The following is a 15,320-nucleotide window of genomic DNA, read 5'->3' on the forward strand; positions in this document are numbered from 1 at the left end:
ACATTTAAACACAACCAACATACATTGCATCATTATTACCATGGTATGCATTTTACTTAGATTTTGCGAGTTTAAAGGTACACTATGTAACTTTTCTCATCTGGGATCTGCTGCTTGCTTCTGCCCATAAGGATTTTATCACTTTACCAGGAATGTTTCACAGCATGGCATTAAACTTGCATTTTTAGATTAATATTATTGCTAAAATGTTTAAATCCAGTCTCAAAACAGTTCTGTGGATATGACTGAAAGGGTTTTATTCTGCACTTTTTCTCGTTTAATGTTAATTTTATGATGAATATTTGTGATTAATTATGTTTTGATTTGTTGTATTGTGATTTTAATGCCTTTCTTATTCTGTAAAGCACTTTGAATTACCTTGTTTATGGATTGAGCTATACAAATAAACTTGCCTTGCCTAAAAAAATACACATTCTTACTGTGAGAAAACTCTCTTTTCCACAGATTTGGGCTGTAGCTTGGCCCTGTTTGCCTTACCTGCTCGTCTTTCCGAGTTTAATGGCATACTGTGTGCTTCTTTAACTTTGCAAATGTGTAAATCATCACGCAGATCGTAACAGCTTTTAAAGGAATAGCTAAAAATCCTCACTAACAACACTCACATATATTACTACAGTTAATAACCTTATACTTCTATCTACACCTTACACTGAAGCTACACACTGCAGACATATTATTGGACTGTGCTGATGTCATTAGCAGATGGGCTTCACTAGCTCCAGTAGATGATATTTTTCTATAAAGATGTATTGCGGGTTATTACAGGACCACCACACGGCGCAGGAGGAAAAACCATCATAGATACTTTCTCTTTTATTTTCACAAAGCCGCATCCATCACGTCTGTTTCCTGTATTTCTCCCTCCAGCTCCCAGCGCAGCCGTATATTTATGTTCATTTACATTGAAATGCCATAAATAGTGACTAACTGACATTATTGGCTTTTATGTTGTCTTTGTCCAAACGCGTCATCCGTTCATCATTTTCATCCATCTTTTCTCTCTCTTTCCATGTCATCTTTCTCATGCGTCACTCCATCGCAGTCGGACGGTCCGGTAAGTATACCATTCCCATCTCATATGTGCATGTGTGTCTACAGTCGGTTCTTTGTGCTCAAATGTCATAAATACATCTGACAAGTAGAGAAGGGTGAAATTATTATTATTTATTTTTTCCATTTTTTTAATTTTTTTATTATTTATATCATTTTGAGCCAATATTTTACAAATTAATTAAAAAATATGCTACAATTTGAGTATTAAATATTGCACAAAACGAGGATGAACCAAACAAGGTCAAAATAAGTCTGCTGTGTGCTGTCTGTATCTAATCAGAGAGCATTACATTGTCCGAGAATCAGGAAGAGTGCGCTTAGCATGCTAGTTGTTGTTAGCATTACCATGACTGAATCTGAAAGTTGCGAAAAGTGCTTATAAACTCATCATGGTGAATCATTAGGATGCTCTGCTCATAAGGTATCAGACGTTTGGTGAGTGTTTGTCCCCTGATCTGAAAGTTGGTTAGTGCGTTTCCAGCTCCCACAGATGAATGCTGGGGTTGTGTCCTTGGGCACGACACTTGACCCACCTCACCCTCAGTGTCTATGTACACCGGTGTATGAACGTGTGTGTGAATGGGTGAGTGGTTCCTTGATATAAAGCACTTTGAGTGACTTGAAAGTGGAAAAGCGCTATATAAATACTTTGAGCCACTCAAATGACACAGTTAATATTTAAACCAGTCTGTCCCATAATATCGTTGATACATTAGGAATACGTGATGCACACCAGGGTTAGATACTGATTGTTCACTCAAGCTGTGACAGACACTTTTCCGTTTGCGTGGATGTGGTCAGAGCGGTCAGAGAAATGGGGCTTTGTCCGTAGACCCCCCTGTGTGAAGTCTGCAGCCTTGAAATCGCCTTATTTAAGCAACGGCCACAAAAGATTATTACTCCCAAATGCGCTTTTTGTGACGGCATTATAGAGGTTAAAACATTTTACCAAAGACGTTATTTTGGGAATATATGGATTGGAAATTTTTTGGGATAGCCTACAATTTGAGTTTTATGCTTGGTCAAGTTTTAAGAGGTCTTTTTTATCTAAATGTTCACCAGTAATTTAAAGGGATCATATTACGCTATTTTCTGATCTGTGTTATAATGTTGTTTCCTCATCACAAACAGACCTGGAGTTGTGTTTTGTTTCATTCTCACATGTTTAACACACAAACCTGCATATTTAACTAGCTAGCTTGCGTTAGCTAACAGTATTTCAGTTAATCACATTCATCTTTTTGTTGAAAATCAAACTCCTAATGCTCGGATTGATCACAGACTCAGTGAAATGTGCTGTTTAAGTCCATTTTGTATTTTTATATCTTAAACTATCTTGCTAATGTGCGCACCGTGTCACCATGGGAACTGCTGAACATTCCGCTATAGACATATATGCAAACCTCACTCCAGTATCACCACTTACTCGAGCTGCATATGAAACCGTGGTTGTTTGCATTGTCCCAGCGCCGCCGCGTCTTCATCGTCTTAAGCGTTCTCTGACAGATGTGACTGGGGACGGAAATAGTTCAAAGCATTCCTGGAACGTGTAATTGAGAAAAACACAGAGTTCCACAGGTGTTTGGGTGAGCGTGCTAAAAAGAGGCTAAATCATAGGCTAGCTCCATGAACAACATACAAAAGAGCTGCCTTTGTCTTGCGTTTTATTGCTGTTACTGTACATGTGCGCTAGCAATGCACCATTTTCCGTTTTTTAGTTTGTCCCTGTCAGCAGTTTGCCCCTGTCAGCGTGGGCAGGTGGAGTACACAGAGATGGAGCGACCCTTTTAAGCTTTGACACGTTTACAAAGGCTATAGGAGCATTACTGCCCAGTACTTCAGCGCAAGCAGGTAGAAATGTCCATTGTTACCATAGACTGTATATATAAATGGACATAGCTAACCTGCTAACGGCGCGTTCTAAATAGGAAGTGAGCATGGGCGCACTTCCGGCTCCATCCACTCCTATGGCTCCAATTTATTTTACATTGAAAAACTGTGGCCCCTCTCTCTATAACTCCTGCAGTGAGCCTCATCACCTTAAAATGTCCGTATTGACCTGCTCTACATGATCCTGGTGTTTTAATTTCACTATTATGTCTGTAAATCAAGATATGAACATTGATAACAGACAAATTAGGCGCCTTCTCTTCCCGATACTCGTGGAATCTCGTCAGAATTCCTAATATGGAACTTGGCTCCAAATTCGCCCCTGTATCTTCATTTGACTGGAGCTGAACGCTATGGGTGACGTCACACTCCCTCAGTACATATTAGGTTGAAAAACTTTAATTAGGCGCTATTTTATGAAAGAAAACAGGATAGAAAAAAAGGATTGGCTGGGAAAAAAAAACATTTATTTGATTGGCTTTGGGTCTTGTGTGCGCTCGCTGTGAAATTAATTATTATGTTTTTTTCCTGACGTTTAAACACGAAATCGGTTTACACAGCGCTGCCTTGTTCCCGGGATTAATTGGCAATCTATCGGGGGGGAATTATTTTTAAGAAACGTTTCACAAAGTAATTTAAACACTTTCAAAACACACAAGGCCGAAATGAGCAGTGGTAACTTTCTGTCATAATGGTTGGTGCGATGTTGGTGCGATGTTGGTGGGAGCTGCTGTTCCAGACTGGATTGATTGACGATGGGGGATGGGCAGGGGGGTGGAGGGTAATCTGGGTCAGACCACTCCCCTTAAATCTGGGGGGTGGGGAGGGGCGGGGCGTGCCCAAGGTTGATTTTGACAATGCTTTCAACTTATTTAGCAATATAAATACCTGTAAATGAATAAGCGCTAGATACTTTTTATGCCTTTCTGTGGAATGTTTAAGGCAATAATATCTCCATGGAGACAAACAGGTCAATGTGCATCTTTAAAACATTTTTGTAAAAGTTCATTTAGCACAAATTGGACTGTTCAGTGAAGAAGAACCTCCCTGTGTTTAACATGACAACAATCTAAAGCACATTTCCTCAGTGTGTATCGTACAAGGGGCTGGAGTCAGTGTCGGTGATAGACAGTGAGCGTGGAGGTGACGGCGCCGCTCTGCTGGAGGAGCAAACCTCAGGGTGTAGACACAACACTGGAGTGATGTCTGGCAGCGTGAGAATGGCTCTGCTCAAGCATACGTACGTGTGTGTGTGTGTGTGTGTACATGTGTCTGTGTTTGTACAGGAAACTGTCTCTCTGTGTGGGACTTTGGCAGCTGCCTGTCAAACCAGACCCCTGAGGAGTCAAGCGTCAAGTGTGCCCACCCAACTCCCCCCTCCCCCTCCTCTGTGTGTGTGTGTGCGTGTGTCGGGGTGTCTGTGTGTGTGTGTGTCTGTGTGTGTGTGTGTGGACAAAATAGGATGAGTAACTGTGATTTTGAGTGCCCATTGGGAAGCATGCTGTGTAGGTTGACAGTGTTGGTCTTTATTACAAGATATCACTGAGTTTTTATGAGACAAGAGTGAGACTAGAACACAAGAGTGAGGCTAAAAACAGGAGTGAGGCTAGAAGACGAGAGTGAGACGTGAAGACGAAAGTGAGGCTAGAAGACAAGAGTGAAACAAGAAGAAGAGAGTGAAACTAGAAAACAAGAGTGAGACTAGAAGACGAGAGTGAGGCTAAAAACAGGAGTGAGGCTAGAAGACGAGAGTGAGGCTAAAAACAGGAGTGAGGCTAGAAGACGAGAGTGAGGCTAGAAGACGAGAGTGAGACGTGAAGACGAGAATGAGACGTGAAGGCAAGAGTGAAACGAGAAGAAGAGAGTGAAGCTAGAAAACAAGAGTGAGACTGGAAGACGAGAGTGAGACGTGAAGGCGAAAGTGAGAGTAGAAGGCAAGAGTGAAACGAGAAGAAGAGAGTGAAACTAGAAGACAAGAGTGAAGCTAGAAAACAAGAGTGAGACTAGAAGACGAGAGTGAGGCCAAAAACAAGAGTGAGACTGGAAGACGAGAGTGAGGCTAGAAGACGAGAGTGAGGCGAGAAGACGAGAGTGAGACGAGAAGACGAGAGTGAGACGAGAAGACGAGAGTGAGACGAGAAGATGAGAGTGAGGCTTGAAGACCCTATCTTGCAATACAGAACTATTAATGGAAGATATAGTTGGACTAGAGTTAAAGAAAGCCCTGTGTTTTTTTATATACAAAACTACATATTACACAATAGATCATGAATGAACTCATTAAAACTGCATTATGTAACTTCTCTGTTGGAGTCTGCCACCTCATGTCTCTACTGAAAAAGTATCACTTCGCCTTGAATGTCCCACAATATGGCGTTAAACCGCTTCTCTAACCTACACAGGTCTTACTGTATCTTGATCTGGTGGCATCTACTTCTTGTCTCCATGGAGATACACACAAGTTTAATGCCATTCTGCGGAAAATTCTCGACAAAACAATAATGGGCAGCAAAGCAGGTAGCGGACCCTCGACCTGGAAAAATTACATAGTGGACCTTTAAGTTGATATAGTTAGCCTCCTGTAGAATATATAAAGAGCCTTGGACGTAAAGTGTGTGTTTGACTCCTGTAGACTTTTAAAATACTTTATTTTTTTATTCCGAATGTAAATATATGCATTTTCTATTTAATATATTGTTTGAACTTTTATTGAAAGCTCATTTTACCCTAACGACCTCAGGATGACCGTGTAAGGTCTAAGAAATTTGCCAAATAAAGAAGTTACATGGGGTCAAAGCTGATAAAAGGCTTATATATGAATGTGATAACAGCCTTGAAAACACCTTTATCAGATAATAGGAATTATAAAGGATTTTAATGTATAGCAAATATGAAATCGTTCTACGCTTTTAAATAGGGTTAAATCTACAAGTTCTTGCCTCATCATTCAAGACATTTCTGCCTATTTCGTACAGGTAAAACAAAACGCAATCTAGATTTTTGGAAGTTTAAATTAATCGGGAATTACGTTGGCTGACTGGATTGAGCGCAGAATCCCAGCTCTTGTAATGCCATTATGTTCATCCTATTCCAAAGTTTCGGGTGCCCTAAATGTTGTTGTTTTCCCATCAGCTTGTCCTTCCTCCATCGAGAATCTTTGTCCCTTCGGTCAGCGTTTTCGGACAGTAGCCTCGACAGCAGAAACTCTCTCCCAAACTCCCCGCTATCACCCATCTTAATTCTGTTCTGTTTCTGTCCGCGAGCGAATAACTGCAGTGACAAGCCCCCTCTTCCATCTGTCAGCGCCGCAGTGAACCAGGAGACTTAAACCACGTTAGCATCACCGGGCTAACACTAATCTAATCTCAAAAAATGCAAGTCTATTTTTGACTCCATCTTGGCATGTTGGCATGTTCTTTGGCAGATGAAATATGCGTGAGGTGCCAGGTCACTTTGAGTTCCCAAGTGTTCGTTAGATTAGACGGTTCTTAAAATGTTTGCAGATAGTCTCAATTGAATGCTTAATCTTAAAGAAGCTGTTTTTTCTTTTGTTAAATTTGTTTTTTTGAGAATTTTATTACCGGTAGTGTTGTTAGGTCATACTTTTTATCAGAACAGAGTAGTATTTTGTTGTATTTGCCTGTTGAAGTAATCCAGTCTGCAGTAAACACTTAATTTCAACTGTCTACATCATCAGTTGAAACCAGGAAGTGCTTGTTAAACTTGTACGCTCCATCTCAGCACTTGAATATCATTTACTACATAGCATTGGTCTGCTTGCAAAACTGACCCACAGAGCGTTTTTCATAATTGTTTAAAGTTTTGAAGTTTTGTCCCTTTACTTCATGATTCCTGTTGTGTATTTTGCATTTGTCCTCGTTCGATCAGGGAACTTTTCCCTGAGCTGCGATTAGTTTCTGTCACTTTTTGCTTGCTAAATGTACTTTTCAGACGGCCCCTGTTTGGTAAGCTAGCAATTCTCTGAGCTGCAGTACACAATTACTTTTTTGTTGTTATTTTTAAGTCATAAAACTTGGCTAAAAGTACTTTTAAACTCTAGAATGAAACATATATTTCTATTTCTCTAGTTTATTTTTATTTATCATTATTTATTGATTGATTTATTTTGTTTGTTTTATATATATTTTGAATTAATATTGATGATTTGTTTATTTCAAGCATTGATCTAGTCCAAAAAAAGTACTTCAAATCCCAGAATAATGTTTAATATGTCTCCTTTTAAAATCTGGATCAGTCTAGTCCCATTTTTCCTGTTTTCCTGTTGGATTCACTGAGCTGCTGAGCTGTGTTTACTCTTTTTTTTTTTTTTTTTTTCCTAAAACACTGTAAAAAAAAAAAACTTACAACATGAATAAACCAGAACATGCTCATTTTAAATCTGTAATAGTCCAGATACTTTGACACTTTGCTAACTCTTGTCATGTATTTTGCAGCCGTCCCAGTTCGATCCTCTTCGTTTTTTGTTTCGTTTTTCTCTCTCTGCCCTAAATCTGCCGCTCTGTCGCTCCCACTGTGTGCCCATTACTGCTAATTATTTATTGCAGCCCGGGGCGCCGTTCTTCTCTGCCACGGTCCCACCCCCCTTCCCCTCTCCCCCTGTCCCCTCTCCTCTTCACCCGCTCTCCCTCTGCCTCTCTCCCTCTCTCTCCCCCTCTCTCCCTTCCTCCCCCTGTCCTCTATCCCTCCCCCTGTTCCCAAACTCTACCTCTTCCCCTCTTCTTCTCTTCCCCTCTCCCCCTGTCGCTTCTCCTCCTCTCCCCTTCTCCTCCTCTCCTCTCTTCCCGTCACCTCCCCTCTCCCCCTCTCCCATTCTCCCCCTGTCGCCTCTCTCCCTCTCCCCTTCTCCTCCTCTCCCCTCTTCCCCTCTCCTCCTTTGTTCCCTATCGCTTCTCCCCCTCTCCCCGTCACCTCCCCTCTCCCTCTCTCCCCTTCTCCCCGTCAGCCTTTCCTCTTCTCCTCCTCTCCTCCTCTCTGCCTCTCCCCCTTCTTCCCCTTCTCCCCCGTCTCCCGTCTTCATATCAAACAATCGTCTCTCCCCTGCTCCCCTTTTCCTCCTCTCCCCTTTTCCCCTCTCCCTCTCTCCCCTTCTCCTCCTCTCCCCCTTCTCCCCCTTCTTCCCCTCTCCCCTCTTCAAATCAAACATCGTTCCTCTCCCTAGACCAGACGAGAGCCTCTTGTTAAACACCAAAAGCAGCTCTAGAAGCATCTCTCTGTTATATCTGGGTCGATCTCATGACGCGACGTTGACTTTGACAAAACAAAAATTGAGTGTTTTTTTGATTGGCGGCTCTGAGTTCTTCTGATACAGCAGATTCTTTCCTTACATAAGTCGCAGATATTTCGTAAATATTTCAATAGTTGCATCAGGCTTGTCAAGCAGCCGGTCCCTGCCTCATCAAAAATCCTGGTTCGACATGTGAGCGTTAGCCTTAGCTTAGCCTTAGCTTGATGTCGTTAGCTCTTGACCTCTTTAGACTCCTCCAGCCGTGATTTATCCCAGTTTTGACACATGGATGGCCCCCCCTGCTGGGCGAAGGCCTCTTGGAGTGGATTAGCAGACAGGGTTTGAGATGTGTTTCTGTTGCTCATTTGACTGATAGACACATGATATTTTAAATTCTACTTGAACTATTATTGGTTTGGACTGCACAATATTAAATCAAACTATGAAACTAAATCTTAACTTCTACTTATTAAAAAGATGCACTATGTAACTTTTCTGCACCTCCAGGCCAAGTTACAGGCCAGATCTGTGGAGAGATCACCCTGCTTATTGTAAGAAATCATGTTTTTCAATCCATCCAAGATATATCTACTATCAAAGTAGTCTCATTCCTCAAGTTCTTAAGAGTTTAGTGCTTTCCTCAAGGACTCTACAGAAATCCACCATGTTTTTCAGTCCCTTGTGATATTTTTCCCTTTCTTTTTTCGTGTAAGCAGCCATATTTGTTTTGATACAGACAGGCCAAGCACGTCCCTGATTGACTAATCCACCTGTCAATCACACCTGTCCCAGTGTGTGCTCTAGATCCCAGGCAACCCGCCCTCTTCTGTGCTGAAGTCTCTGACCCAAACATAGCGCAGTTGTTATATTTGAGTAAAGTCCAAAGTGCTGACCGGCTCCAGGTCTCATCGTTTCGGCGTCGTAAACCTGGGAGAAATCTAGCGCCTTTACAAGCTAGCACCGTCAGCACGCCATCTTCAGAGCGTAATTACTCAAAGTTTCATGCACTGCAAGAAGTAAAAGCAATGAGCCCACTTTAAAAAGGCCTCTATTGCAACTCATCATCATAATAACGCATCATGTTTATACGGCGGAGTACACGAGGGGCTCTGTGGTACGGGACGCAGGGAAGGATTAGAGCCGAATGTGGGCTACGAGCTACGGCACTTACTCAATGTAGAGGAAACGAGGGCACATGAGCCTCAAGACTCATTTTGCTCCTAATATTTGTTCATGACAGTAAATATTAGCTTCATGCAAATGTTTTCAAGCAATTAGCATTAGCACATTAGCATTTTCAACGTGTTAGGATTAGCATGTGTCACTCATGGTGTTTTTCTATTGGCGTTCACGGCTTAAAGTGTGTACCTCATTTTTGTCTTGTACATTTATGTATTCTCTTAGGGTCAAAATGAAACCCTGTGTGCTGGCAAATTATAAAACATTTTATTGTCAAAGGAACCAGGAAGTGCGCTGTTAGCATTCTAGTTGTTAGGTCATTGTGACGGCAAAACTTTGTAATTTGAATAATTGGGAAGCTAGACATGCATTAGGAGACACAGAAAACCAACTACTTGCTCTTTTCTCCTGTTTTTAACTATTTAGTTTCTTAGAATAACTGCACATAACAGCCTTACGTTTGTCAATAGGATGCATTTTCGCTGTTGCATAATTGGCCGACTCACAGTTTGAGCAGAACAAGCCAAAGACGAGCCAAAGTCAACATCTAAAAAACTCCAAACATGATCAGATGAAGTTCAACCTCAAATCCTCCTTTTTTTGTCATTCTTTGATCATCCTAAAGCCACTGTTGCATTTTAATGAGCATTCGAACGCGATACACACAAAGCCATTGACAAAGTTCTTTCGTTCTTGTGTGACTCACCCGCACTTTGGTTATTCAGCTCCTCCTCCTCTTCCTCTTCCTCCTCCTCCTCCCCCCTCTGTATCATCTTTCCATGTAAACTAACAACAAGCAAGAAGACAGGAGATCAGCTCGGAAGTCGAGAAGAGAAAGAGAAATTAGGGAGGACTGATGCTAGAGGAAGAGGAGGAAGAGGTAGAAGATGAGGAGGAGGAGGGGGAGAAGAGGAGGATGAGGAGGAAGTAGAGAAGGAGGATGAAGAGGAAGTAGAGAAGGAGGACGAGGAGAAGGAGAAGACAGGAACTTTATGAATAGCTTTGTGCGTATTGTATTAGAATGCTCATTAAAATCCTATGGTTACTTTAGAATGAAGGAGGATGAAGAGGGGGAGGAAGAGGAGGAGGAGGCATTATGCATTCACCCCCCTGTCAGGAGCAAAGCTGTCGTTGTCACCGATCAATACAGGGTGAAAGAAGCTAAACTCCTCGGGTAGTAGAGGGAAGACTCCACATGAACACCGCAGATGACGCATGTTTCTATAGAGTGACCCATTTACCTGTATAAATCTGTATAAACTTGTACAAAACCTGTGTAAACCTGTGTAAACCTATATAGAGCCGGTGGAGGGCTGTATTCGAGCAGCAGCTGGCCTTTGAGTGCAAGAGATGAATTACTCAGGTCTAAAGATGAACGGGTTCGGCCTATAGTCAAAGAAGGTCAGCTGATGTAGCTATAAAAAGATGGTGGTAAACAAGACCTGGATTAAAGGTGCATTATGGAATTTATTGAGCTGTAATGAATGAAGTGATCACAAAAGATAGGCGTTTTTATTGCGTTTTGAAAGAGTTAGATAAGAGTGTAATATGCAACTCCTTGGAAATAGAAAGTTACAACCACACTTCAGAACTTTCTCTATATGTTTTGTGTCATTGTGTGGCAGATTATAGCCAAAGGAACCACATATCCATAGGAACAAGCAGGAGGAGCTGGCTGGGTTTGTGGAGATGCAAGCCCACTCAGAGTAAAGCAGTTTTGTGATGCCAGTTTAAGCTCAATATAAATCAGATGCAAGCCTGTAAATAAATAGGCTTTTTGGAGTGCTTTTATTGTAGATTACGACGATTTACTCCCGCTTCAGTGAATCCGATTGTACACAGTCCCTATCGCACTGTATTTCTTCAAAGACCTTATGTTGTAATTTAACATTTGAACCCAGCGCTCACAGGGTTAACTCCTCCAGCAGCTGGTGATTTTTCAGCCGTTATCAGCTGTCTCCGAGCCTGAGTCACGTTCTCGTCTGTAAAGTCTCTTCATTACTGTGTTAATTGAGAAACCAACTTCACGCTCAGACACGTGCTCCTCTTGACTTTCTAAACTCTCTGATTTATTCCTCCGGTCCATAACCTCAGCTCCGCGTGCGCTAAGTGCTGATGGAGTCTACGCTTAGTTGCAGATGCTAAATGGTGTTGCTAATGTGGTGAGGTGTCTTTGGCTTTATGTTGAGTACCAAAACACATGTGAACTTATCCTTGTAGCGTTCTGGGTATGTTCTGTTTCAGTTTTTATGTGTGACCCTGTGAAATGTGAATTGAAATGGAGTTCTTTGAATATTTTTTTTTATGGTGGCAGCTATTAAAGGCTGCAGTTATTTGATTGAGCCTTGGCTAGAACTGCAAGATTATTAGAATTTGAATGTTTGAAGTACCATCATTTCCTCCACAAACAAAATATCCATTTACTCTGCATAAAAACTGCTAACCCTGTAGTTTAGCATTGTACAAACATGTTCTGAAAAGTGATTTTTTTGGGTCAGTTTTTCGTGACGACTTTAAAATGTGAACTTTGAACAGAATCCATTTATTAAAACGTACATTGTAAGTCCGTTAGCGTGTTGAAGTCCATTACATCAGGACACTAGATGGAGCTGTATTCCCCTGGTCTCATAAGGATTTCTCTTTGTTTTTCCTCCTCACAGTGCCCCCGCAGATCGTGGTTCGGCCCCGGGACCAGATCACAGCCCCAGGACGTAGCGTAACCTTCCTCTGCGGGACGAAGGGTAACCCACCGCCCGCTGTGTTCTGGCAGAGAGAAGGCAGCCAGGTAAGAAGAGACTCAAGAAGAGACTCAGAGCTTTGTGAATGTAGAAATTAGGTTTTTACACAGGATTAGAACACTCTGAAGAGCACTACTGGAAGAGAAGTACATAGACTTTTAAGGCACAATAATAATAATCATAATCATAATACATGGAACTTACATAGTGCATTTTTGGACACTCAAAGACCCTTTACAAACAATAAGAAACATCATGGGGTGATGCCAGATCGAACAATGAGTCCTGATGGGTTGTGGGAGTGATTCCAGAGGGCGTGGGGGGGCGTTGGAGGCGTTGGGGGAGGCGAGGGCGGCAAGGGAGGTCAGCGGCGAAGGCTCCATCCCTCAAGGCTCGGTGCTGCGTCCTCATGAGAGAAGCGAGGAGGTTTGTGTTGTTCTTTCTAAATGTGAAGGAATGTCTTTCCAGGGCTACCGTACGAGGTTAGATAGTTTGGATTATTTTGAAAAGTTTTATTTTTTAGTTTTTGGTTATTACCTGTCTTAAATTGTGAGATCTGCAACTCCTAGCAATTCCATTTAGCTAAAAGCACGTTCAAGGCTCCCATACATAAGGAGGCAACGCTAGACTAAAAAGAGTTTGTTACGTCAGTGTTATGTTGCCATAGAGACACAAGAAAATATATTCATGCTTCCTGTTATGTGTAACATTTTGAGGAGTTTTTCACATTCAAAAGATATAATAAATCTAGTTTTAAATCATTATTAGCTATGACAACAGTTCTAAACCCATAGATAAAGAAAATAAACCTATTCACTACTTAGCTTTAGGTTAGCGTTTTACTTAGTAGGCCTACATTGTGTATTATCATTAAAGGGCCCATATTACACTAAACCCTGTATATTTAGGCTGACTTCTTCTCTCAAACTGAAAACACTCTGTTCCACCTTGTGATGTCATGTGGTAATACAGGAAGTGTTCCACTGTGTTTTTTAACTCCACACACCTTCAGAAGAATCATTTGGATAATTTCAGCCCTCGACTTGCCCATCTCTACTGAAGTAAAGGTAAAAGGAGCTGTACTTGAAAACTACCACTTCATGACATCACAAGGTGGAACAGAGCATTTTCGACTAATAATAAAGTGTTACTCAAACATATGTGAATGAAACAAAACACACCTCCAGGTCTGTTTTTGAGGATGTAACAGAATTATAACATGACTTAAAGCTTGCAGGAGTTTGTTTTGTCTAATATAGGACCTTTAACAAATAGCTTTTCAGTTTGAATGCAAAAAACGTAAAATAAATTAATAAACATAACAAAAACAAGATAAAAACGAATGCCATCTTAGTCACGACATCATTCTGTGATATATTTTCCTCCACAGTGGTTTTAAAATAGCACACTTGACATTGGCTCCTTTACATGTGATGCTAAGTGTCATGTTTTCTCTCACTCCCTGTTAGCATTAGCGCCTGTCGTCAGTTAGCTTTTATCAACATCCATTTTTTATTTTATGTTGTTTTTCATTTTAGTCTTTACCATTTCCAAATTGCTAGCATACAGGCTATGCTGGAAGTGCATATGACAGATGATATGTGGTAATACAGGAAGTGCTCCATTGTGTTTTTAAAGTCCATACACTTTCACCAGAATCATTTGGATAATTTCAACCCTGGAATTGTCGATCTCTACTGAACTAAAGGGAAAAGGAGCTGTTCATTTGAAAACTAGCACTTCATGACATCACAAGGTGGAGCAGAGCATTTTGAGCTTTGGAGATGCAGACAGACGAATAATAAAGTGTTACTCAAACATGTGTGAATGAAACAAAAACAAAACTCCAGGTCTGTTTTTGAGGAGGTAACAGCATTATAACATCACTTAAAGCTCACAAGAGTCCATTTTGTGTAATGTAGGACCTTTAAGTGAACCTACAGATCCCGCCAAACCAAGAAATAATTAGAAAGAAAAAAAAACCATGAAAATCGATAGTATATATTTTAAAGCCCTGATGCTAACCATGCGTAGGCGCCTTTAGCTCAGCTCTCGGGTCTAGATTAAAAGCACTGGGGGAAGAGAAAGCAGAGGAGTGCGGCCCTTATACTGGCTCTATGAGTGGAGGACAAAGATAAGGCCAAAGAATGGGTCCCGCTAATGTGTGGGAAGCATGCTGGATATGATAGCTTTTTTTTTTTGCTAGCATATTTCACGTTGACAAATGGAAACGTGGGATTTTGAAGGGTCATTATCTCATAACGACTGTCAGCCTTATCATACCCACAGTGAAGCGTGCTCGCCAGTCGCCTTTGCCGCCGCAGTAATATTAATTCGTCTTGCTAAGTACCTCATAAGTAATCCTATAGTGCTTCGTGTAATAAATATACTTTACTATGTACATTTTGTGTAATGGAACAGATAATAATGCTTAATGTTGCGTACTGCACAGTTTGTTGCCAAGCTTGATGCTAATACGGAGCCGAGTAGCGCTAATGAATGTGTTTTGGACTACAGACGTATAATCTTTTCAGACGTGAGACTGTTTGCAGCATAGAAGCTTAATTAAAAACACCATTCGCTTTGATGCTGTCCATTCAGAATTCATTTTCTCATAAGTTCTTTTATGGGAACAACATGCATTAGTTCTTCATTATTTTCAAGGGCTGACCTTTGACCTCTTGTTGTCGACCGCACTCACAGGATTCAATATTTTTGCCATCGTACTCAAGGTAATTTAGTTTATTTCAAAAAGACTTTGAGGCATGAAATGGTAAAGTTTATATTATGAGTCCATGAGCTGCAAAAAACATGATAAATATACAGATATACAGGACCAGACAAAAGTTTGGATACGCCCACTCATTCAATGTTGTTTTTTTTTGTATTTATTTTTACTACTTTCTACTTTTTATATACATACAGAAGATATCAAATATATGAAGTCAGATATATGGATCAATTATATAGGAACATATAGGAATAAGAGGTGGGGACTTGGACTGGAGTCAGAATTTTGAGACTTGAGACTCAACTTGAACTTGATAAAATGGACTAAGACTTGGGATTGGACTCGGATTTGAGCCCTTGAGACTTGAGATGACTTGATGTTTCTCCTCAAAAGATTATGTTTTTAGGAAACACTTTTCTCTGTACAGTCGATACTTTTGATGATTAATTTTAAAGAAACAAAC

The 15,320-nt window shown here is 40.9% G+C and overlaps 1 protein-coding gene across 3 annotated transcripts in view; it reads left to right on the top strand.

Moving 5' to 3' along the window:
* robo3 (roundabout, axon guidance receptor, homolog 3 (Drosophila)) overlaps nt 1-15,320 on the top strand; it is a 280,696-nt gene that overhangs the window by 219,276 nt on the left and 46,100 nt on the right. For 2 of the 3 annotated variants that reach the window (XM_055226813.1, XM_055226815.1), the window contains exons 7-8: nt 1,064-1,075; nt 12,049-12,173. In XM_055226813.1, coding sequence (XP_055082788.1) covers nt 1,064-1,075; nt 12,049-12,173 — 137 coding nt within the window. The remainder of the gene's footprint in view (nt 1-1,063; nt 1,076-12,048; nt 12,174-15,320) is intronic. The other variant, XM_055226814.1, reaches the window with a different exon arrangement.

This window comes from Periophthalmus magnuspinnatus, chromosome 14, assembly GCF_009829125.3.
Source record: "Periophthalmus magnuspinnatus isolate fPerMag1 chromosome 14, fPerMag1.2.pri, whole genome shotgun sequence".
Taxonomy (NCBI): Eukaryota; Metazoa; Chordata; class Actinopteri; order Gobiiformes; family Gobiidae; genus Periophthalmus; species Periophthalmus magnuspinnatus.